Genomic DNA, 23,884 nt, shown 5'->3' on the forward strand with positions numbered 1-23,884 from the left:
TTTTAACAGTGAGTACATTTATTGAAGTGGCTGAAGTTCTGCACTCCATTGGACACACTGTTCATAACTTAACGGGAACAGAGCAAAACATCGTGACAGGCTCCAACTGGAATATTAAAAAACTCACATAATCTTGTCACTTAAGAAGTGGAGTTAAATCATTCAATCATTTTGGTCTTCATCCCAGTCTTTCTTTCCTGATGGAGGTTTAGGGCCACCAGCTGGTTTTGCCATAATGATCTTGAAGATAACAGGGAAGTAGAAAAAGATAAGGTTAGAATCAGACTTTTACCCCACTCTTACTTAGAGCCATATGATGCCGACCATCAGCATTCACTAAATTCATGGCGTCTCTCTACTCTGAACCTAAGCCAGTGAATATTATTAGTCATCTAATTGAGATATTCACAAATTAGTTATTTTTCTCTTGAAAATGGCAGCTGAGCCCCAATATAAAAAAAAAAGGGCTTTTACCTCATTTTTGCATGCAAATTAAGACTTCAGTTAGTCTGCAGAGAGTAGGCTAACGAGTGACTGGTTTATAGGATGCACACTACAGAAAGCTGAAGAATTAATCAGAGCTATTGTTCTGACTTACTGAGGCTAAACATCACGCTTTAAAAGCATAAAATCCACTAGTCCTACCACATTAAAGGCTCATTTTCTGCACTTGCTATAGTGACAAGTAAGGTAAAACTAAAACCGTACTTGTCATCCCTCCAATGAAAAGTTGGATTTAGGAGTAAAATTAATTTGCAAAGGCAGAAATACAAAATGTAGCAATCGGCACACATGAGACAGCAGTGTTACGTGTCCCCAAGAAAGGTATCATCTGCCATGTACTTGTCAATATACTCATGCACGTGCTCACACACAGGTACCTCTCTGCTAGAGAAAGAGAGCTTACTGCACACTATTTTTCAGGCTCATCTTTCCAGTCATCCTTATCCCAATGTCCTTGTTGCTTAGGGGCTTTTGGACCGCCTGCTGTTTTTGCCATAATAATCTACAGAAATTTTACATGCAAATACATTTTTGCTAAAGTTCCACAAAAACGATAAAAATCTTAACTTTATATATAAGATTATAACCTCCATTTTTCCTAGAAGTTGGATTTACTCGGAGATAAAATCTCATATATTGTAAAAACGATATATTATTTACATATTTACAATATTGAGCTCATATATTGTAAAAACAATATATTGTTTACACATAATATTTAATTACAATATTATGTAAAAACAATATATGAGAGAAGGTTTCTTGTGTTAAATCTTGATACTCATATCCAGAAAGTTATCTGAACTTAACAACTGTCAAATCTTAAAAAAAAAAAAAAAACGAAACATTAATAGTGCTCCTATGGAAGCAGCAACATTGCAACAGTCCAAATTATGAACTCTTGAACAAACTACTTCCCGGCTTTCAGAAATAAACAAACCACGTTTCCAAGTATCATATTTTTATGCCTTGCATTCCCAGGAGATTCACATATTTTGCATTAGTGTTCTGCACGCTGAGTTAAAGGTTTCAGTTCAGCCGCGAAATTACTTGCAAGCTTACCTGATCCACCCTTAGGACAGTTACTGCTGCATTCGTAGCTAGCTTGATACCCCAGGATTTTCCAAGGTATGTGTCTAATACGCCAGCTTCCAACATATCCTTCACAGCAGCAGTTTCGGCCTATCAGACAGGGGGAAAAAAACATTATTCAAAACCTTCTCAGGCTTCTACCTAGCAAGTTACTGGGTTTTCAAGGTTACAGGTTCAGAACAAGTTATCGCTTTTCTAATCTCATCTTCTCTCTTCAGAAAACCTTCATTCCTAATCCATTAGCAGGAAGACAAAATAAGTAATTACTAACAACTTATTCTCCGTCACATTAGTTCAGTATCTCACTTCACCTCCTACATAAGGCCACTATACTACATTGAATTTAACTGCTTGCCGATGGAAAAAAAAAAAAACACTTCAGTATTACAATTCTAAGAAGTTACTCTTCTAGACTGTGCAACACAGAGCTTCAATGATTTAAATTGATCTATAAATACTTCATACTGATAGAAGTACTTTTAAATATAACCCTGTACTGCAGAGCACCAAGTAATGTGAGAGACTATTTACCTCAATATCAAATCCAACATTTTTGTTCCCTTCCTGATGCACAGCATAAAGTTTGGAGATGACCTCATTAGCCTTTACTCCAGAGTTTTCTGCCAGTGCTCGAGGAATGGCTTCAAATGCCTCAGCAAACTTCTTGATGGCATACTGGTCAAGCCCAGGACAAGTCTAAAGTGAAGTTGAAAACCACATCAGCATGTCAAAAACCGTAAGACAGGGAGGCATTTTTCCCCACATTTTTTATTGATTTATATGCATTAATACACATATATACACACACATATTACTCTATATCAAAATGTAAGTCACATATGTATTTAAGTACGTGCGTGTGTATTTAAAGAAAATAAAAAGTCAAAAAGCCCATTTGCTGTACCTCTCCGTAAGATGTGATCTGCTTGGCTAATTCAATCTCTGTTGCACCACCTCCAGGAACAAGACGTTTATCCTGTGAACAGACCATCCCAAAATGCAATGTTTTGCTTAAGCCATCCTATTAATTTTCACTTTTTAGAATTTATATCGTCTATCAAGAACGCAACAGAATTTTATCCCACGCAGACTTATTAAGAATCTGCTTCAGAACAAACATGCATTATAAGAGAAATTTACCAGAATTTACTCATTCATTCCAAATGTCTTTGCAGAAAAACAGCTTCTTCTGTAAAAAGCAAAATAATAATGCAGTGGGTTTTGTGTCTGGGGTTCTTTGGTGGTTTTCTTGTTTGTTTGTTTTTAAAAAAAAAGTAATTTCAACTCTTGGCTAATTAATAATAGAATCCCTAGATTTTCTCATCTTTTCCATTAACTTGGTGGGAAGTATCATGCAGGAAACCAATCTGCTGTACACTAAGTTTAATATGTCAACACGTATCACAAGGTGTTGGGGTTTTTGTTTTGGTTTGTTTTTTTTTTTTTAATTAAGCATTTTGTATATCCTTTGGCAAACCCAGCATTCACTTAAGAACTCCCAGTCTTTTAAATAGAAAAGTAATCATCATAAATCAGGACCACTCCTGGAGACAATCATAAACACACAGTCTATGGCTGGTTTTTGTACTCTAAATCAATATGCATGTCTTAGTATGTACAGACCATGAAGCGTCAAACAAAAGTTTAACATTTTTTGCATGCCACCTTATGAGTATATACACAATCATTTCCTTTTGTATTAAAAAAAAAAAAAGGAAAGAATATTCAAGTCCACAAAAGCTGCTCAGAAAAAACTCTGAAGAACTGAGATCTTCCACCTATAAAGCATATCTGTAGTACGTGGAGGAAGCATGTCTTGTCACCAATGAACTAGAAATTTAGTTTGCAACCAGCCAGTTCCTCCTGATCCCCAGTGACAAACAAAGCTATCTAGTTTTTCTTCTGTGTCCGGTTTCCAAGGAACATTACAAAACATTTAGGGAAATAATTAAGAAAGAGCTGACTGCCATTAGAAAGTGGTAAAACTAATCCATCTTCAAGAACTTGCTCATTACTGGAAAACTGAGTGCAGTACATGCTGAGCACCACCTTTTACGTACACTATATTCACAAGGATGTTGGCAGCAATCTTCTCCACACCTCAATACTACACAGCCTTCTCTACACCTCAAGAAGGCTCCTGTCCTGGTTTCGGCTGGGATAGAGTTAATTTTCTTCCTAGTAGCTGGTATAGTGCTGCGTTTTGGATAATGTAAGTATCTGCTACAGCTTTTGTAGCAAATGAGCACAAAGCAAGCACGAGTCTTGCCTCAAACTGATCCATAGCTCAGTTTTGGTAACTGAAGTCGTCTAGTTACTTACCCTTGTGAGTACTTTGAAAGTATTTACACCATCATCCACTGCTCTCTCTATGTCATCCATCAGATTGTCTGTAGATCCACGAATGAGTATAGTAGAAATGGCACCATCCTCCTTTTCTGTTCAGACAGACATGTGCATTACTGAATTAAGTTTGTTAGATGTAAAACGCATACGAACATCGTACTTGTAGAACGGCAGTATTAGGAGTTTTGCTGAACATACATACCATGCTTAAACACAACAACTTGTGTATCCCCAACTTCCGATAAATACACGCTATCGCAGTGACCCATTTCTTCTAGAGTAGGGGGAGTCTGGAAAGAAAAAACAAGAGTTATGAGGTGAACCCGCTCATCAGTACTCTCCCTTCTGCAACTCATCTGAAAAGTCTGTACCAGTCTGGGCAGGGCTGTTGCACCAACGGTTTTGCACAGTCTTCTCAGATCCCACTTTGAGTTCAACCTTTAAAAACAAAAACAGTCTTTCTAATAACAAGTTTCCAGAGCAAACATTAACACATACAAGTAAATATTCTCGTCAGCATTTTGTAAACTAATGACATCTACAAAAATTTACTGCATCAAGTTACAAAATCCGCTCATCTATTTTTTCGAGTTATAATTATCTATTTTCAGGGATGCTACGCAAAGACTATTTTCTAAGAATTTAAAAACAAGTAAACAGTTCAAATAAATGGAAATTATCAAACTTCATCTTCTAATGCATAAGACTTGAATCCATCTTTACACCACCTCTATAATAATCCTTCTTTGTTATGCAAGAGATTGCAGTATCATGCTCCGTTTCCAGAAGTTCGAACTTTTTGGACACCGCCAATGAAGTTACAGCTTTCAACAAAGGACCACTTATTTGTGTGAGACATGAGAGCTGCTGCTAGTAATTTGACTATGTTGTGCAGAATGTATTTTGAGGACGTACAAACATGCTTTATTGATAGATAAGAAGATTTAAGGCCCACAAAAATGACAGAAAAGTATTAAGAATTAGTTCTTCTATCCATCAATACATTAGCAGTGATGAGATACGCTTTCATGCGTGCATCACTAAAGCATCACATGAGGACTGCGACCAGGAGGAACCATTATGGTAGTGTCTTATACGCCTTTGAGGCCACATCCCTCTTTACTAGATCCAGAAATTTTTATATTCTTGATTTCAGTTGTGCTATAAAGGCACTTAAACCAGAATAACAGTACCATATACACAAGTTACTCCCCAATTAGCTGTCACACAGAGGTGAAATACTATCAAGAAACATACGCTATGAAACAGCCAAATTGCAGCTCAGATTTTGATCCCACTAGAAAACCAAACAGTCTGCAATATTTTGTTTCTAATTCGTTTTAGAGGCAAGAGATAAGGCAAGTACATTTCATAAACCTGGTAGATCAAATGTTTTTATGCTCTTCTAGTACTTACCTGACTAACATAAGATTGTATTTGTTGGCATAATGAAGTGCCATGTCTGCCACTTTGCCACCTGTTACTACTACATTTGCACCACTATCAGCAATAGCTTTGACTTGCAAATCCATTAGATTTTCTTCTCCCTTACTGAAATTCATCAGCTCTTCAGCATTCTTTATAAGCACGGTGCCCTAGTAAAACACATACACTGTTATCAAATCAGTGTTAACTACATGCCTAAAGGTTTGTGACAAACCATTCTGTCTCCCAACCTATGCATAAACCTCAAGTCATCCTATTTTATAATACTGCCACCCTTCCCAGGCAACGGGGTAAAACAAGTCAAAAAAAGGGCGATTCTAGCATTTCTAGACAACCTTGACGTTCAAACATTCTAGCGCGTAGTTTGGCCCAGATAACCCAACAACACTAACAACTCCCCAACCCCAAAAACCCTGTAAAGCAAAACTAGGTTCAGATGTTTTCTATGAACTTTTTTAAACTAATGAACTCAATATTAATAAAAATATCTCAATCACCAAGCGTCACGAGTATTTATAATTAAATCTAAAAATAAGAGCACACGAGCATAAATAGATATCTAACTTATTTTGAGCTTCTACATACCTTAGTTTCAGTTATCATACCATCAAAAGGGCAGGAATACACAGCTATTTTTGCATCTTTGACAGAAGTAACATCTCCTTCAGTTTCTTTTTTAAAAACCATGCCATGCAGTACTGAGGAAGCAGAGATACCAGCACCCTGAAAGGAAAGAAATGGAACAGGGGAAAGTCGTATCATTGATCATTTATTGTCAGAAAGCTGCACCACCCTTTATGAAAAGCAGTCCTTCCATTCATTTGAATATAGCAACCTAAGTCTTCATTGTAGCACAAAGAAATAAGACTTAAGCTGATTTAGCAACATCAAACATTGTCTTACAGTTCCCATTTTAAGACTAGTTGGTGGTCCAGCTTAAGGCCTGTGACATTCATTTCCTGTGCTCAACTTGCTATGTATTTATTAGCAGGGAAACAACACAGGGGGAAATTCATAGCAGATGTAAGCTTGTTCCAATCCTATATACCATACTGAGGCCTAATGTCCCATTGACAAAAAGAACGCAAGATTAGACCGCTACATTTCCGCCAGCCTGCATCTTAGCCTAATCTTGCGACTGCTTCTACAACAAAGATGCAATCAACATCCCCATATACAATTAAGTTAATGTATCTGATTTAGTGTAAACTTTCAACATTAATGATTTTTGTTTCTGAAAGCCGCTACTGGGCACTAAACAAGGAATGTAAAGACCAATTTCCACAACTTATTATGCATGCTACAACACAACAGAGATCAGAATAGAAAAGGCACTTTCAAAATTCAAAGATCTAAAAATTAACTTCCATTAAACTGTTTACCTTAATAATACAGTAAAACTAGCTACTTCCAACTTACCACAATTTTGCACACTCTGATATTATCAACATTGAAATGACCAGAATCAGGAAGAATAGACACTGTTGGGGGAGAGAGAGAAAAAAGAAACAAAGAATGAATTTGTGTTGCTTAATGGATAAAGTAGAACAATGACACCATAAATAATGCCTGGAGTTTTTCTGCAGTACTAAAATTCAATGGTTTGAGATGCCTGCCTAAATTTAAGGCAATTATAATCTGCTAATAACCTGCATCAAGAGAAACAGAAATTTTGTTTTTACAATGTAGCAATCAGAAAGCAACATCTATTCAGGCTGCTCAGTTAAATTAAGTCCAAATATGCATTTACACATGTACATTCAAGAGTGAAGTCTGACCCAGAATATTCCAAGAAAACACTTAAGCTAGACACAAAAGCTTTTTCTTGGAAGTCTAAAGGGAGAAAACAACAACTCAACACAACTACAGTCTTGCTTCCATTGTTCTGTGGCTGAGACTAGTAACAACTCATCTGAAGCGTAATACATCTTCCTAACGATAAAAGAGGAAGAAAGATGGGTTTCTGCTTTAAAAAGACTAGAAAGCTATTTCTATAAACGTTTAGTAGAAAACACAGGCCTTTTCTGAGCCACAACGCCAATGACGAGTTCAACATAAGAAAGAAGGTTATGCTCATTTCAGAGGCTAAAGCATTCCATCCAATTCAACCTGATAAACTACCCATACCTTTTATCTTACATGAAGACATTATTAATGATCATAAGCAAACTTACTTGGTTTTTTAGATGCATGCACACATCTGTTCTTGTCCACTTACCACAGGCCTGAGCAATAAGCTTTGCCAGAAATTGTTCATTGCCATATTGTTTGCTCATCACTGAAGTGTGCAACAAAGATGCCACTTCTTCAACATCTCGAAGGTTCTTTGCAGAAGAGCACACCAAGTCTGGAAGAATTTCTAGGGCTTTCTTGCAAGCCTTTTCGTATCCTTCAATCACCTGTGCAGCAAACAATAAATATTCACTACACCACTTCACTATGCATTCATACTGCTTATATCTCCTTTTCAAAGGGCCATAAAACATAAACAAATGCAAAAGCTTACAAGGGAAGCAAGCAATCACAAGCAACAAAACATACACTGTTCTTCATACATCTTTATCTAAACAATTAGTTCGGAAGGAACTAATTCACAATATTATGACCCAAGAATACTGACCAAGGGCAACCTGAATTCAAGCCATGTGAATTGTAATAACAATGTAACTTGCCTCTGAGACTGATAACCCCATCCTCAGAAGGTCTTCTGCTAACTCCAGAAGAACTCCAGCAAAAACAAGGACAAAGTTTGTTCCATCTCCAACTTCTTGTTCTTGCATGTGGGAAGCCATCACAAGCATTTTTGCAGCAGGATGCTGGACCTTTACAAGAAGTTACACATCTTAGTTACTAACATCGCACCTAGACTACAGTTCTGTGCATCCAGTATAAGCTCTCTTATTTCAAATTGTATCTAAACATACTAAGAATGCACAGAAAAGGCAAAGAAAGCAGCACAGATTATCTTAATTGGCTAACTTCCCTAATAAGCAAAAGTACAAACATATATAAAAAACCCACTAAAATCAGAGACCTGAACACTTCCCCTACAACATGAATTAGGCATCCTTGACGTTGGTTCTGTGCTATTTTTACAGGATGCAGTGGCTTCACAATCAAGCTCTGCAACAGGAAAGCAGCCTGAAGTTTAGGTCTTCAAGCTGAATTCATTTGTGTAATACGCAAAGTAGATGCCTAAATTACAGTTTAATTCTGGTGTTTTTTCTGCTTGAAGATCAACTGCTTCCCCTTTCTTTCAAAGAAATGCAACAAAAATGTATTCTTGAATATAATTAGAGCAGCTGTCATTTTATCCCAGAAAGTAACATGCAAGACTTATTAGATTAAGTAATCTGCAGATTACTTTTTTAAAACATAACTGAGACTTCCACAGTTATTCTACTTACACCAAACACTAACACAGTGTGTTAAGTAAGGAAATACTTAATACTTATACTATTTCTATCAGTAAGTATCGAATTCAGTAAAACATTATTTGTGCTGTGATACAAACATGAATTTGATAGTAAGAGAAAAAGTTAGGACAGGTCAGTCTTTCCACACTTTTTATGTATTCACAGGATGCCGCTGCTATATCCTCAGCTTCTTAAATCCAATTAACGTATTCTAAGCAGAGAGAACATGGCAACCACCAACACTTTGAGATTAACACAACAGCTATTTCATTCAGAGTTTTCCAAACACTGTATTGTCTAGACATACCCTCTTCTAAATCTACACTGGTTTGGGGGGGAAAAAAAGTAGGCGATTATTAAGCACCTCCTGCAACTACTTAATGCTGCTTTACAAAAGAGTTCTAGCCCTCACTGTGGATACAGCCCATTGACTTCACTCACATCCAGTGAAAAATGTAAATGATTTACAAAATTACACATGTAAATCATCTGGCAGGATGACATGTATTTCCTTATTAACATTCAGAACCATAGCAGCCCATGAATAGAAACACTAGTTCATGACTGACATCTTCTGAAGCAAGAAAACTTACCTCCAGCTCTCTCAAGATAGTAGCAGCATCGTTTGTAACAAAAAGCTTCTCCAGATGATTGATAACCATTTTGTTCATTCCTAACGGGAAAAAAAAAAAAATTAAAAATCATTCATTAGGCAAGCATCACTTTGTACACAGATACTGTTTCATAACTTTCAGGTATATCTTACACGTTAAAACGTTAGCCCTATTAGTAATTTAAGAACCGAAAAGATTTCTGCAAAATAACGCTTGGGAGTGTGTTACATTAAGGAGAAATCAATAATTTCTGAATAAGCAGTTTTCTCTTCAGAAATACTAGCACATCATTTAATTAATCGATACTGGAGAACACTTTCTGTTTTGGTACATCTGACCAGACACAGTATGGTCATGTTCATTACAACTATTTACCAAGTTATTGTATTTCCTTTAATTTTTGTAGGTCTTTCATATAGCAGTAAGACAGCAAAGAGGACACAGTAACTGGTACAAAAACCTGGCAAAGGCAGGTACATTGTGCATAACTTCAGAGCTAACCAAACAAAGTCTCATCTGTATAGCCACAAAGACTACATTTAGAGTTCTCGAGCAAGTCCAACATGTTTCCTCAAGAAACAACAGTTGCTTCTTTGTCGAGGCAAGTTTAGGCTTCAAACATAACATTTCGCTCAAAACCACTACAATAATTTTAGGATTTATTTACCATTTGGTCCATAAGCTGTACGGGTGGTTTGAGCAAGCTCTTTGCATGCCTGGATGTTCCTATAGACAGCTTCTTCTAGTCCTGAATAATGCTAAAAAGAAAAACGTTCTGCTCAGAATTAGGCTTCTAATAAAAAAGAAAGGGATGAACCAGCCATTTCTCATCAAAGCAGCAATAATCTACGGAGTCCATGAAAGTTTTTGATTAATTTAAGATTTGGTATTTCACTTAAAGTTTAAACGGAAACTAAACCTTACCCAAAAATCATTTAACCCAGTTCTACATTCAAACACTGCAATTAAAAAAAAAAAACAAACCAGCAAACCCTGCTTGCTTTCTGTCTGCTTTTTCAAAGAAAGCTTCTGCTTTATCAGGCACAGTCCTTGACTGCTACCAAAATCTACACTATATTAACATTAAATACGATGAAAACGGATTTACGGAAAGGGCGTATGTGGAAAGTATCACGTTACTCTACAATACTGGCAACGGCGCTTTTCTTACAGGCACAGTAAGAGAAAAGAGTCAAAGCATATACACATAACAAGCAGGAGGCTTCTGAACAGCTACGTGGACAGGCCCCGGTGCCATTCTGCTGACCACCACCTGCAGCAGCTCTCCAAACGAAACGCCCTCCTCACATCGTTTCTACAGCGAAGGCACGAGGCAGGCGCGCAGCTCGGGAGAGAGCACCGGCGCCCGGGACGCTGGCCGGCCGGCCGGCGGCCTGCGAAGCGGCGGGAACCCACCGAGCGTCCCCGAGGCGCCGCGAAGCAGAAGCAGCGCCTCCGGGCAGGGGGGACGGGAGGGGAGAGGGGATGCCGGCCCCGGCATCCCCACCCTTCTCGAAGGCCGCGTGCGCCAGGCGCCGCCCTCCTCCCTCCGCCGCCCCGTGCCCGCGCGCTGAACGGCGGCGCGGGGCAGATCCCGGTCCCCGTCCCCGCCCCCGCCTCGCAACGGCCGCCGAGGGGACCAAAGCCGGGGGGCGGGGAGCGCGAAGCCCCCCGGGCCCCCGCCCCGCGGGACGCGTGGAGCCGCCGGGCCCCGCCGGCCTTCCAGAACCTTCCCCGCGCCGCCACGCGGAGACTTCCTGCCCCCCATCCTCCTGAGGGAACAGCGCCTGCCCGGCGCTGCTCTCACCTTCGCCCCCTCCTTGAGCATCTGGGCGAAGCCCGGGGCCTTGGGGACGTGCAGCGCCATCTCCTCTCCTCTCCTCTCCTCTCCTCCCCGCCCCGCTCCGCTCCGCTCCGCTCCTGCCAGACACCGCCGTGCGCCGGGGACGGCGGGAGAGAGGGCGCGCGCAGGCGCGATGGGGCAGGCGGGCTGTCCGCAGGCAGGACGAGTTGCTCCCGGGGAAGGTCGATGGCGGGGCGGGGCGCAGGCAGCCGTCAGCCGCCAGGCGCTGCGGTGGCCGGCCTGTGTTTCCTGCTTCGCCTCGGAGCTGGCGGCGGGCGGCGCTGAGGCTTCGGCTTCCAGCTCCGGCGGAGCCCTGGCTCCTCAGCCGGAAGGGTTTCCTGAAAGCCGGGTCCCGTAAAACACCATCTCGCCTGACATCTTCCTCTCCTGGCGGTCGCGGCTGAGCCCGCCAGGAGCCCGCCTAGCCGACAGCCTGGCCGCCGGATAAAGGCCCCTGAGTTTCTAAAAGAGCATGAAGACTGACAGAACGGGCAGCGTTTAGAGACTGCTAACTTGAGGGGGGATGACTGGCTTGTCCTGTGGCTGTGCGTTTTGCTTTAGGTAGATGAAACCAACCAAAGTCGATGGTTCCTCTCACTTTTACAGTATTCATGTAACATTTATGTCATTTATTTAGAAGGAAAAGAGCCCAGTTCGTGTTTTTCTGAAACAGGTAAGATAGCATGGCTTGATTCATTGTACTACATGCAACTCGCTGCCTCTTTTCGTCAGGGGTGCTGAGTGGTGGTGGTCTTTCCTAGGAATCGTCGTCCATGTGGCAAAGTGATGCGCAGTATTGTGGCGGTGGCTGGTGTTGGCTCCTTCAGAGTCTTTCACCGTCGAGTTCAGCATACTGTCGCCCAGGCGTTTCTCCGAGTGCATTTAGTGATACATGTCCCAGAGACAGTTAAGAGCCTTCATTGCCACCGATGGCAAAAACTGGTCGTAAAACTTTGCAGACGCCAGTCGAGTATTTCACTTAGTACATACCTGACTTGTTCAAATGGAAGCAAAATGTACTGATAGGAAGACTAAGTACAGTCAAGTCCTCATTATCCAGGGTAATCCCAAGTAATATGTGTGCTGCAGGACACACTGAAGAGTACTTTGGCGGCTTACCTTGACATCTCTACAAGTAGCAGAAGTCCAGCCAGGAGACAGTGGAGCTGCTTCTGTATGGAGCTGCTTTAGGTTTGATAAGTTTTATTAACTTTGCTTCTGTGCCACACAAAATCAAACATACTGTTTCAAGACGAGAACTTCCAAGGCCTTAGAAATAACACTGCTGCATTTAGGCCATGCAGTGTCTGAGCCTGTAACCCAACAGAGACTGAGTTGCTCCACCTCTGCAGCACAGATAGGCTGCCTGCAAGGTTAATTAAATCACTTGATACGTGTTGCTTAAGGAACGTCAAGAGGATACAGTTGGGTTAGTTTTACCGTCCAATAATTCTTAAAATTCAATCAGTTTTAACCTGTAACACATCATGGCAGTGTAAAAAGGAGTGGTGATAGAAAGCAAAACTACATAAAGCACCCCATGAACGAACCTCAAAAAATCTGTATGCAGTTTTGCTAGAAGTACTTAGAGGCAGATGCCACTTGAAGCAGAAGAGGGAGCCTATTCAGCCCTGACTATCGTGACCAAGGAGAGTGGGCACTTCCGAAAAGAAGTGCTGGGGTTTGGCATAGGGGGCATAAGCCCATTTATCCGTCTCTTCTCTCTTCCAATGTATCTGCACCACAATGCAGCTAGGAAAGAAGGACATGTCCGTCCTATTCTACAGCCAAGATATCAGAAACTAAATTTCATAAAGCAACTTCTGTCATCTATTGTTAGCCACGGAGATCAGAGGAGGTACTTACTCCTAAGTCAATGCAGAAGACTTTTCATAGTCATGAGCATGAAGTCACGGGCATTATATCAATAGTTGAATGCATTCTAGTCAGAGACATTCATTTTAGGGCAGAGAGGAAAGATGGTTCAAGTGGTTAGACTGCTGATCAGTAACTGCAGGATGTGTTTCAGCTCTCTGTGACCAATACCTTGCATGACCTCAGGCAAGTCTCTAGCGATTCATCAACACTTAAAAGTTTTGTCATTTTTTTACCATATATTTTACATTCTCCATGCCATCATCTGGATGTAGCTACTTCATTGTTGCAGGACTTAACATGAGTACATTTTTTTCCAGATAGGAAATAGAATGGTTAAATGATGAAATGGCTTCCTAGAAATTTTGTAGTCTTCAGCCAGGAAGTCCCTGGCTCTTTTCCTGTAGGATCCTATCACTTGCCTATGTGGATTGCTAACCTGGGCTTAAATTATGATGCCCCAAACAGTATTGATTTATATTAAAAAATGTTTCTGTGCTCATTGGTATACGTTGGTATTATTCTCCTTCCTTGATTTTCACCAAGACAAATAACAGAGGAATCAAGGCAATAGTATGTAGGATGCTAAAGAAATGGGATTTTACTGTTAAAAACACTTCTCAAGTTTACATTCATTATAACCTTTCCATAACAAGAAAGGCTGGATATTTATCTTTTCATAACTTCTGAACTCTGTTCTCTGATTTTTCAGGGATGGCCTCTCCAAAGCATTCACTTTGTCAGAACCTTAGTAAATTCTAGCTCAGAAATTAAATCAAGGTTTATTATTGGCAATGTGGCGTGTTAACCTTGTGAGCATTCATCCTACTAAGAAGGTGACATTCCCTTTCTAAGTCTTCAATAATTAAAATCCTGTTATTTAATTAGTCTCTCAAGTGATTATATACAGGAAATGTAGCTTGCATAATGTTGGAACTACAGCAAAAAGCAAAGTCGGCTCACGCAGGCCAACAGTAACCATCACGGCATTGCATGGCGCTTCTTGTTAGGTCAACTCTGCTTGAGTAAAATAAGTAACTTGGGCGTGAAAGACTTAACTCTTCTTATTCAGCACTTCAGCTGTCCAGTTCACTCCAGTTTAGGCGTCTTCCTAAGTGTTGCTTTTGCTTGGAGAAGTAAATTTACCCGTGTTTGCTTCTACTCATAATAGTGCAGTCATAAAGTCAGTGTTGCTCAACGATTCCACATTCGAGGTCCAGTATTTTAAGGAAGGACAGTGGCCACAAAGGCAGTCCCATCTCTGGCAGCTTGTTTCACCTCTGCATTCTCCTTCCCCTTCTCTCAAACCCTCTCTTGCCAAACATTTGTGCATCCATGCAATGAACCAGATTAGAGAACTGGTCTGCATTAAGACTAACCCAAAAGAAGCCTGGCCAGCTTTCAGCTTTCCTGCTCACTACATGGCTGCGCAAAGCCTTGGGCTGGCACAAGGAAAGATGAAGTGAGACAGGGCAGCAGTCTCTCTGTGGCAGTGCTGCCTTATGCTATCTTCTAATATTTCTGGAACTGCTCTGATGGTACAGTGCCTTTATTGAAGCTTATGCTAGCTACATTTTTTAAAGCCAGAATTATACTAAAGCTAAAATATATATGTATGTGATTATGAATATATACATATATATTACTCTGTATTAAACTATCACTAAAACATCTCTTTCTGTTATAATCAGGAGATATTTGGGACTCGCTGTCTAATCATGACTTTGACTTGGCCTTGATCTTTTTTTAGCTACTCATCTACACCATTTATATTCTGCACAGACATTGCCATGCTAAAAGACCATCCAAAGGTCAGAGGGTTGGCTATTGGCAGTTGCCTGCCCTTTCACCAGCCAAAATCTATTACTGTACACATGGAAATCCCCAGATTATCTGTAGGAACATGTTTGTCAAATTCTAGGATGGTAAAATTTTAGCAAGGTCTTGGGAAGTTCATAAAAAGGACAGAATGTTAATTTCTATTTGCTTATTCAGCAGTGGGAACCTGAGAAATTGGAAAGCAAGGGATAGAAAAGTACCTGCTGAAGTTGTGAGTATAACATCTGACTGTGTTTGTCCAACAACACTGACATCTGGCCAATGAAAAAATGTGAGTGACATATTGAGCGAAGCCTGAGGACCATACCTAGTTTGCAGAGAATCATGCTTATACCTGAAACAGAGAGTTGTGAACCACATGGGGCTGAACATTCAGGGTGAACATAATTCTCTTGGTAACAGCAGCAGCAGTTACATCAGCTTTTCCCAGATTGTGCTTATCTCATTTGTGACATAATGAGAAGGAGCACTCTAATCAACTAGAGTACTTGTAATCAACCAAGTACTTCTTAGGTAATTGGTCCACAGCTCCTGGGTTAAATGCTACCCTCATCCTGGGCTTATCTCGCTTGCTGGTGCAGCGGATTGCAAGCTAGACAGGAAAGCAAGATTTCCTTACCATTTGTGTATTCTTACCTCAGTATATGTGCTTTCTGCTATTGCTAATCCAGTTAGCTGGAGTCACTGGAAGGCACTTCTGGGGATTTTAGAGGAGTACTGCCTTTGCATGGGATCAGTAGATTAAATTGTTTGAAAATGTTGACATATTAAAATAGTGATGACAGTCCCCAGCTGAGTTAAGCATCCAATATGTTTGATTCTGCCTGCACAAGAGGCAAGAATTCAGAGGTTCCTCTAAACAAACAAGATTGGAAAGGATGATAGTCTCAGAAAGGAATCAATGCTGTTTGTATTGATTTTGTATTGCAGGTGCAATCAAGGTATAAAATCATGCTGTGGCACTGGTACAGTACACACCAAAATACAATTCAAGAGCATCTACTTCGGGAGAGAAAGCAAAATTACTGGTGTCTTTCTGGTTTGGATGTCATGAGAGAGAAAGCATAATTGGGCAAAAATGACATGTCTTCTACATGGTGAGTTCTGTTTTGCATGAGGAGGTCAAATCCAGGATCAGATAAGGGCTAGAGAAACATCTCTCTTCAGTTTTCAGAGTGGTCATTTGGGAACTTTTTTCCAGTGGAGTGCACAGGAGCCTGGAAATACCTGGAAATACAAGTCAATTGCTATTGAAAGTTCAGCTGTTATTGTTGCGGTGGGAAGAATTTATCAGTACCAATGGGATGTGGAAACTTGGAGAACATCAAACTGAGGAGTGAAGAAAATAGTAATTTTAGGCTGTAATTAGAAAAGATAGGAAATACTGCAAGAGGGTGGCAGGCTCAGGATTGAATAGCTGAAGACTTCTGCAGAAATAGCACACCCAAATGAAGTCATGAAGAGTAAAATAAATAACTGCCTGCAGACTCCTGGAAACAAGCTACTACCACTCCTGATTTGTGTTTCTTTCAGCTCTGCAGACACTAAGCAGAAAAAACTGTAGCTAAAAGGTAGGATTCTGAGATCAAGACCAGAACTTATGTTGGTTGGTGCCTGGGCCACTGAGATCTGTGGTCTTCTTTCTTCACTGTGTCATGCCTTGACTTGGATGCCCAATCTGGCATTTTCTAAGGATGGTCTAAAACAGTAGTAGATCTTCAGGACAAAGACAGAGGTTTTTCCAATTTTTAATACTTTGTTTCTCTACTCAAATAATTTTAAAGACCTTGTCCAAGTAACTGCAAATTTTCTTTCTTATATTGTACCCATTCTTATTTGGGGATTAACTTTAGGGTTCTTAATCGTGTGTCATCTGAATATACCTGGTGAGAAATCCATTAATTCTCCAGAACTCAGGTCAGTGGGAGTCTCCTGGCCCACCTGTCTCTGAATCGGGCCCAGGGTCTGCAAAGCACTCTCCTTCTTGCTGCCAGCATAGAGCGTGACCCACCAGCATGACCTGGGGAACTTCTGTGTGTCCCATTATTTCCTGGCTGTTCTGTCAGCCCCATATATCTGCCAGCAGCTAGGAAATTGGCCTGAATCCGTGTTTGGTTGTGAATCAAAAGAATTCCAAAGACACCTTTGCAGCCCTTGTTCCTGCACTGCATAACCTTCCTAGCTGTAACTATGAATCATAGCTCACACAGTAATGCATAGTCTTTCCTACATGATTCTTGAAGTGTTTAAAGAAATATTAATGAATAAATGCTGTGCACTTCTGCAAAGCAGGAGATACTATACCATGTTGTACAAATAAGGGAATCATGCCATAGTGTAGTAAGGGCCAAAGGCCACGGAATGGATTCATGCCAAAAGTTGGGACTATCACATGGGGCTTGTTCCCAGTATTGCATGCTAAATCCCAAAAGTGCGATCTCGTGTCTGAACAGTAGACACATCACCTACTGCCTAAAAAACCTGTTAAGTTGAAGACTATACCGTTGCTATTTAAGTTCCAGAGTAGAGAAAAATAAAGTAACAGATATATATGAATAAAATAATTATGGACAGTTACCAAAGTATCATTTAAGCAGTGCAACACAGCTTACATATAAAGAATAAGCAGAGAACATTTTATAATAAACACCTTCAAAACAGGTAATTATGAATGTACCGGTGTTGTAATGTGTGCAACAAAAGAAAAGTTAATGTCCTGGAGGTTTATTTAATAAGAAAATCACCATAATGTACATCTAATCAGTAGGAACTAATGTTTGTACTGTGCTATGATGATATGTAAAGCTACCAAAATACTGCATTACTTTGTTCACTCAGATTTGCGTGTATTTGCTAAGTATTTAATCTCCAGGTGCTTTGTGTACTACACAATGAATGTGTGAAAGATGAACAAGAGATCTAGGCTGAGGGAAGCAAAAGGATGTTACCAGACATTGAAGTTCCAAGGTGAAGGTGGCAACACCACATCCCTGACTCAGCAGCATCAGTAGTTTTCTTTGTTGGCTATCAGCCAGATTTAATTCTAAACCCCGTATTGGGCTTAAGATACTTGAAACAGTAATCAAGCGGTAAATACATCTCTGTCTTTTTTGCTTTTGAAGGATAATTGTCCCAACTGTTTTTCATCATCAGCATTGCTTATCTTACCAACTCTGCAGGCTAGGTGTTCATTGCTTTGCAAAGAATAGATGTTATCTGTGATACATTTGAGCTTCTTAATTTCTTTTTTTTTTTTTAACATAGTACAGTGAAGTGAATGTCTAAATGTTTGTTATGCATCTTTATGGTCCAACTTCTGAGTTCTATTGACTAAAATATGGGCATCAGTAAGCCATGTGTGCGATCACGACAGATTCTCTGCTGATCATTCTCTTGCATGAAAATGATCCAAAACATATACTACAGCATCACATCAGTTATTTTGATCCACTAGCAGATGTCCTTGTTGTCAACCAGCTGGCGAAGAGACAGCAGAAGACATTAAACTGGTGCTTAAAGTGGGACAATATGTGGCAGCAAGCCATACCACCACTCTTACTTTGAACATCAACATGTTGCGGGCGTAGGAGGGAGTCATCTATGTTCCCAACACCTGCAGAAACTCTGAGAGAGCAATTGTCTTGCTTGATCACTTACAAAGGCTTTGGATAGGTTGGCCCAGAAGCCACCGCCTTCACAGAAAGGAGTGGTGGAAGGCAGAGTGTACAGGATTCCATACTGCTATGTTTTTGCTTCATTTGAACTTAATTTGCTTTATTAATAAAAGAAGACATTTGACAATTAGACTTGCTTTGTGCATGAACTCAGAAAAATACATTGGAATAGGGTTCAGAAAGATATCTTTGGGAAAGACGGGAAACCCAAAGCAGTCATTCAGCAGTGTGCGATTCCATTTACGAGGCTTTTGAAAACGCAAGTGAACTCCCTTTGCTCTCATCAGCAGTTTGATGCCTGCTTTTCAAGCCTTCAGAGTCCCTGAAATTTGAACTCACACCTTGTGGGGTACTTCATTGTGCCTCCATGCCTCCTGTCCTCTACGATACAGTCTAACCAGCAATTTGTCTTCAATCTTGAATTTATGTTACCGCTGGCATGTACAGGAGAACTACAAAAGAAAATGCTCTGTTCTGATGAGACTTATAAAGGATTATGGATTTGAGACCTAATAATTGATTTTACATGCTAGAATCACAGTCCAAGCTGAAACAGTGAAATACAGAGTGTATGCTTTTAAGGGTGCCATGTACAGTATTTTTACTGTAAAAAACCAAATAAAAATAAATTCTTGTGATTCTACCCACTGATCATGTAGGTTAAGTTACTAGTAATGGTGTGGCTTATTCAGTTAATCTATGGTCAGGCTTAGTAGTTATAATAAATTATCCCAGGACCATCAACAGGGTGAAAATAAGGGAACTCTCAGAACAAGTGGGATTACAGGGTTTTTTACTGTTGTATGATACGTGGTTCCAAAAGGTTCCAAATACCCCAACAGCCCTCCTGCAGACTTCTCAGCAGCTCTAAAGAAAAGGTTGTTTTCAGTTGTGCATCTATCTCTAGTTGCCTGTGTTAAAGGATTCCAGATATGTGCTTTCAATGTTTCTCCCTGAAATCTTGGAGAAAAGAATGAATCCTCTGCGTAACATCTTACAATCTCATAGGAACCTACTGCTTTAACTTTTTCTGTCTATTTCTTGGTTTTAGGAGGCTTAAGTGTGGTTATGGTGAAATCTGTGAGTGGTAGTGTGAACATGAATAGGAAAAACCTTGTAATATTTGGATATTCAGAACTTTAAAAAAGGGGTTTCATCAGCAAGTGAAATTAGACAATGTTTCTCAATTTTCATGATTTTGTAATCATTATGGCAAATTATGGCTTGTAAAAAAAGTCTTAAGAGAACAAATATTTGAAACAGGTTATTTTACTTTTTTGCATTTTTAAAATTCAAAAGCAGTCTGTCGTCTATATGCCATGTTTTTTGTAACTTTTGAAAGCCATGCTTTAAAATTGAAATCTCATCAACCGCTAAACTGTGGTAATACAAACTACCCAGTTCTAGTAAACAGCACTCTATTACTGGATTTAACATTTCAAGAACTGTGGGCTTTATTAATAGCTAGTTTTGTTCAATTTAAACCACTGTAATTTTATTTATGGCTGTAAAACTGTAGGAACTAAGTGAATGGAACGGGAGTAATTTTCATTTTAGGTATGTCAGTAGTAATTTTCTAATTTTGCACTGTGTTTGAAGACTTGTAATACTCAAATGGCAGACAAGTTGATGATCTGAACCGCAACTTGGAATGTACAATTTTCCCCAAAAATGTATGTGCTTCTCCACATATCTTACAGTTTTTCTTATGATGCCATTGACGGCTACTTGAGACGGCAGTCTTGTGTTTCATAACGTTTCACCTGAAATGGACAGTTACCAGACGTTAAGATCTAACTGCTCATCTAAAGGAAAGGCGTTCAAGGTATGATGAAGTTTCACACATAGATAGAGATGTTGCATTTTGCAAGATGAGAATCTTAAACATTTTTGTCAGGAGCCTGTAATTCAGATAACTTAAAGATCAGTATTCCCTGCTGCCTCCCTGTGAAGGTGGCATTCCTGTCACTCACATGAGAATCAGGATTTAGAGAGCTCAAGCAGGAGCTACGGCAGCGTGCATATAGTTCATGGTGTTAAAACAATTAGCTGGTATTGCCAACAGAGCTTTAAAAAAAAAAGGAGTAAAGAAATTTAAAAAGATTCAGTACAGGTTTAGTTTGGAGACATCATTTTGTTCTTGGATGACCACATGAAGAAAATCATAAAATCGAAACCAGGATGTCATTAGGGGCTTGCATGAACATGGTATGGGGAATCGAGGTTGTTTTTTGACAAAAACTGCTGTAGCAAAGGCAATTTCTTATTAAAGAAATTACCTGATTAACTCTGATTAAGGAGTTTTACATTAATATGCTATACTGGTGAACAGTCAGTATCAAAATAGTCAATAGGTTTCAAATGGTGCAACATTATACTGTCCTGATACAGTTCTCCTTGTATTGTCTTCAAAGGCTCTTTGACATGAGATGGATGAATTTCTCGAATGTGTCCTCTAAGGGGCAGCATTGAAGAGCAGGTCTCTCTCTAAACGGCTGCTTCTATTTATAATATGGAGTAGGTGTAAGTGACTAACGAATTAGTGCTTATTCTCTGTTGTCTGGAATTACGGGTTTTCAAAGGTAACCAATATGTTTGCGAGTCATTACTGCCAATCTGTCAAAAATCCTGTAGCAGACATGTTTCAGTTGAAGTGATAAAACCATTGGAATTCTCCCCTGTGGAGTACTCAAAATCATACAAAAAAGTTGGGTATTTTTTTAATTCTTTTTTAGTGAGAAACTGATGGCAGAGCCTATTTGCATTTCTTTCTTGTGAGAAATATCAATATTGTGTCGTTTCTAGAAGCAATATGTCATTTTGACTAATGCTAATTAGATAATGTCAAGTCTTTCCTGTCAGTATTGCACTTAAACAGTATTGTGTGGGTGACTTAATATGGGAATATTCTGGAGTATTAATATCACTGGCTTAGTCCTGTGCATTAGATCACAAGCATATCTGCTTTTTCCTTATTAAAGTCATGTGATAAGAGGAAGAGCTTGGCATTAATAATGACAAAATGGTAGTGCTTGGTCCTTCATTTGCAGTCAGCCCCAGGGGCATGGATAATTATTTAGGAAGAACAAAGTTAAAGTGCTATTTGCCCCCTCTGAAAAATAAGCAGTTTACTGTCCTTACCCTACTTTGTGTTGTCAGTGTCCCAATAGAAAATTGGTAGAGTCTTGTTTTCTGGGCAGGAGCTGTCCCTGGGTAAGATGGCCTTTGAAATTGTCTTGTATAATTTATCTGCCAAAGCAAAGTCTTTTTTTTTTTTTTCTAGTGTGCCTTTATAAAAAGATAATATCTTTGGGTTTATAAAAATATGGTATCTTTCATTGGAACAAGCAGTTTTGGCTGAATTTGGGTTCATGGGGGAAAGTGGTGTGAGCATCCATCATTAAAGATTGTATCAGAGATGCACAAGGGTTCCAAACCAACTGTAAATAGGGAGGCAGGTCATAAGTCTGACAGTTTTTGACTTTGTAACCATAATGACTTCTTGTTTAGTGTACTTCATTCTACAGAACAAGATAAATTCATGCACACGCATCCTGTCATTGTGTGATAGTCATGTGCCTGATACATCTACCGCACTGCTGAACTGTCTGCTCTGCTCTTGCTAGTTATAATATCATATGTTTTCTCTTCAGGGAGGGAGGGAGGATAAATATCTAGAGGAGGTGTGAGGACTTCCTGGACTATTACAAGCCACATTTAGTAATGAAAAATTTTTGCTAATAAGTATTCTAGCATTTATTGTTTCTAAACTTCTCCTCTATGTTTGCAGCTGGCACTATTAACTAAGGCAGTTTCGGTGCTGAATCAGCAGTGAGGTTTCAAGTACGGGCAGAATACCAGCTGCTGCTGGGGATTTCACCACATTCTTCTGAATGCTGATTTCTTCCTTATAGCAGCAAAGCTTCATGAAAAAGTGTGTTGACTTAAAAGCCTTGTGCGTGTATCCATGAGAGCATGATGACCTCAGCCATCATCAACAAGTGAGGCTGTAATGTCTTGTAGTATCCTCTTCAGGTAAGTTCTTAAGTAAGGTAAGCTAAGCATTCCCTTAAGAAATGGCAAGTGCAATTGAAATGGAGGGATTACTCCACTTTTACACGGATATGAGAAAATTATGTTTTTATCCTAGGACAGCTGGGTGTGGTTTAGTGGCACAATTGGCAAGCAAAATTGAAGCATTTGTATTTAAGTGCTTGCGAGAAAGTGCTGGTGTTTCCAGTTAGCCAGTGCTAGCCAGTGCTAGCTTTGAACGTTCAGCTGCTGATCTCCCAGTGAATTGCTGCACACTGTCAATCCATATCACCCTTCATCATTCCCTGTTGAGATGACGTGCCACCATTCTTCCCGTAATTAGTTTCCAAAGGTTGTTTTCCGTCTCTATGCTGATGTGAGTGAAGCGTATGTTTGCACCTGCTGATTTCTGACAACAGTGAGGCTTTTCCAGTAATATTTCCAACTTCAGCTTTTATCTTGTTTTCCATGCAAGAGATATGCAAGGGTCTTTGGCAGCATCATGTCTCAAAGGCTTCAGTTTTCTTCCTCTCAGCAGAATTAGCTTCCCACAACTTCTGTCTAGAGTTTGCTGTGGAAGCAATGGAGTTTTTCACCAGTCAGGCTTTCAAATGATTCAAGATGCAGTTATTTCCAGATGGTCTTAAGGCAGGTGTAAAAATTGTTGGGTCAACACCTGTAATTCCACGTTACAGTGACTGAGCCAATTTTTTCATTTCTCTGCAACAAGCTCCTTCATTAGATCTGTGTGATCCTATGTAAGTGAATTCAGCTACTGCATATCAATTTGCCTATAAAGTTTCTTATGTGCTATCTTTAAAGTCAGTGCTCAATATATGTTTCATGCTGGTTTTAATGACTTAATTTCATCTGATAGGGTTCAGCCATTTATGAGTGTAGAGTGCGGGGGAAAGTACGTTATTTTACCTGTGATAAAATACTGCTCAGGCAAGGAGACTGGAGGTATCTAAGAACAGTAATGGAGTTCTCTGTTGGCTGCTCCACTTGTCAGGACTTGGGATGTTGGGTTGTGAGCGAGGTGCAACAAGACTAAATAATGTATATTTGATCTATACCTTTCCATTATCCAAAAGACAAGAAAGAAGTATTCTTCTCTGGTTCTGGATTTCTGGCTGGGAATATTGTGATTTGATTACATCATATTGGATCTTCTGATCTCACCTAGGATAACTGGTGCTGTAG

General features: G+C 39.8%; 1 protein-coding gene and 1 long non-coding RNA gene across 4 annotated transcripts; one reads left to right on the forward strand and one right to left on the reverse strand.

Moving 5' to 3' along the window:
- Positions 1-11,307, reverse strand: CCT8 (chaperonin containing TCP1 subunit 8). 3 transcript variants are annotated; one of them, XM_076352556.1, is made up of 16 exons: positions 11,226-11,307; positions 10,086-10,176; positions 9,398-9,477; positions 8,061-8,210; positions 7,607-7,787; positions 6,808-6,869; positions 5,974-6,111; positions 5,359-5,537; positions 4,314-4,380; positions 4,145-4,232; positions 3,919-4,034; positions 2,501-2,572; positions 2,128-2,292; positions 1,567-1,686; positions 908-1,006; positions 69-240 (listed from the first exon to the last, which is right to left on the reverse strand). In XM_076352556.1, the coding sequence occupies exons 1-15, from the start codon at positions 11,283-11,285 to the stop codon at positions 914-916; spliced, it is 1,662 nt and encodes a 553-aa protein (XP_076208671.1). In that variant the 5' UTR covers positions 11,286-11,307; the 3' UTR covers positions 69-240; positions 908-913. The 3 variants fall into 3 exon arrangements, with proteins under 3 accessions (XP_076208690.1, XP_076208671.1, XP_076208680.1); XM_076352565.1 differs by having other exon boundaries at positions 882-1,006; XM_076352575.1 differs by lacking the exon at positions 908-1,006 and having other exon boundaries at positions 1-240.
- Positions 11,308-11,562: 255 nt separating this feature from the next.
- LOC143167316 (uncharacterized) lies at positions 11,563-21,089 on the forward strand. The gene is made up of 5 exons (XR_012996536.1): positions 11,563-11,934; positions 15,132-15,186; positions 15,906-16,072; positions 20,350-20,474; positions 21,064-21,089. It is a non-coding gene; the product is annotated as an uncharacterized LOC143167316 (long non-coding RNA).
- The last annotated feature ends 2,795 nt before the right edge of the window (positions 21,090-23,884 follow it).

This window comes from Aptenodytes patagonicus, chromosome 1 (assembly GCF_965638725.1).
Source record: "Aptenodytes patagonicus chromosome 1, bAptPat1.pri.cur, whole genome shotgun sequence".
NCBI lineage: Eukaryota > Metazoa > Chordata > Aves > Sphenisciformes > Spheniscidae > Aptenodytes > Aptenodytes patagonicus.

Coding starts and splice junctions, on each gene's coding strand:
- CCT8 (XM_076352556.1), bottom strand. CDS start 11,285: ATGGCGCTGCACGTCCCCAAGGCCCCGGGCTTCGCCCAGATGCTCAAG. Junction 7,788..8,060: donor TGGGGTTATCAGTCTCAGAG/GCAAGTTACATT, acceptor TTTGCTGCACAG/GTGATTGAAGGATACGAAAA. Junction 6,870..7,606: donor GCTTATTGCTCAGGCCTGTG/GTAAGTGGACAA, acceptor CTCCCCCAACAG/TGTCTATTCTTCCTGATTCT.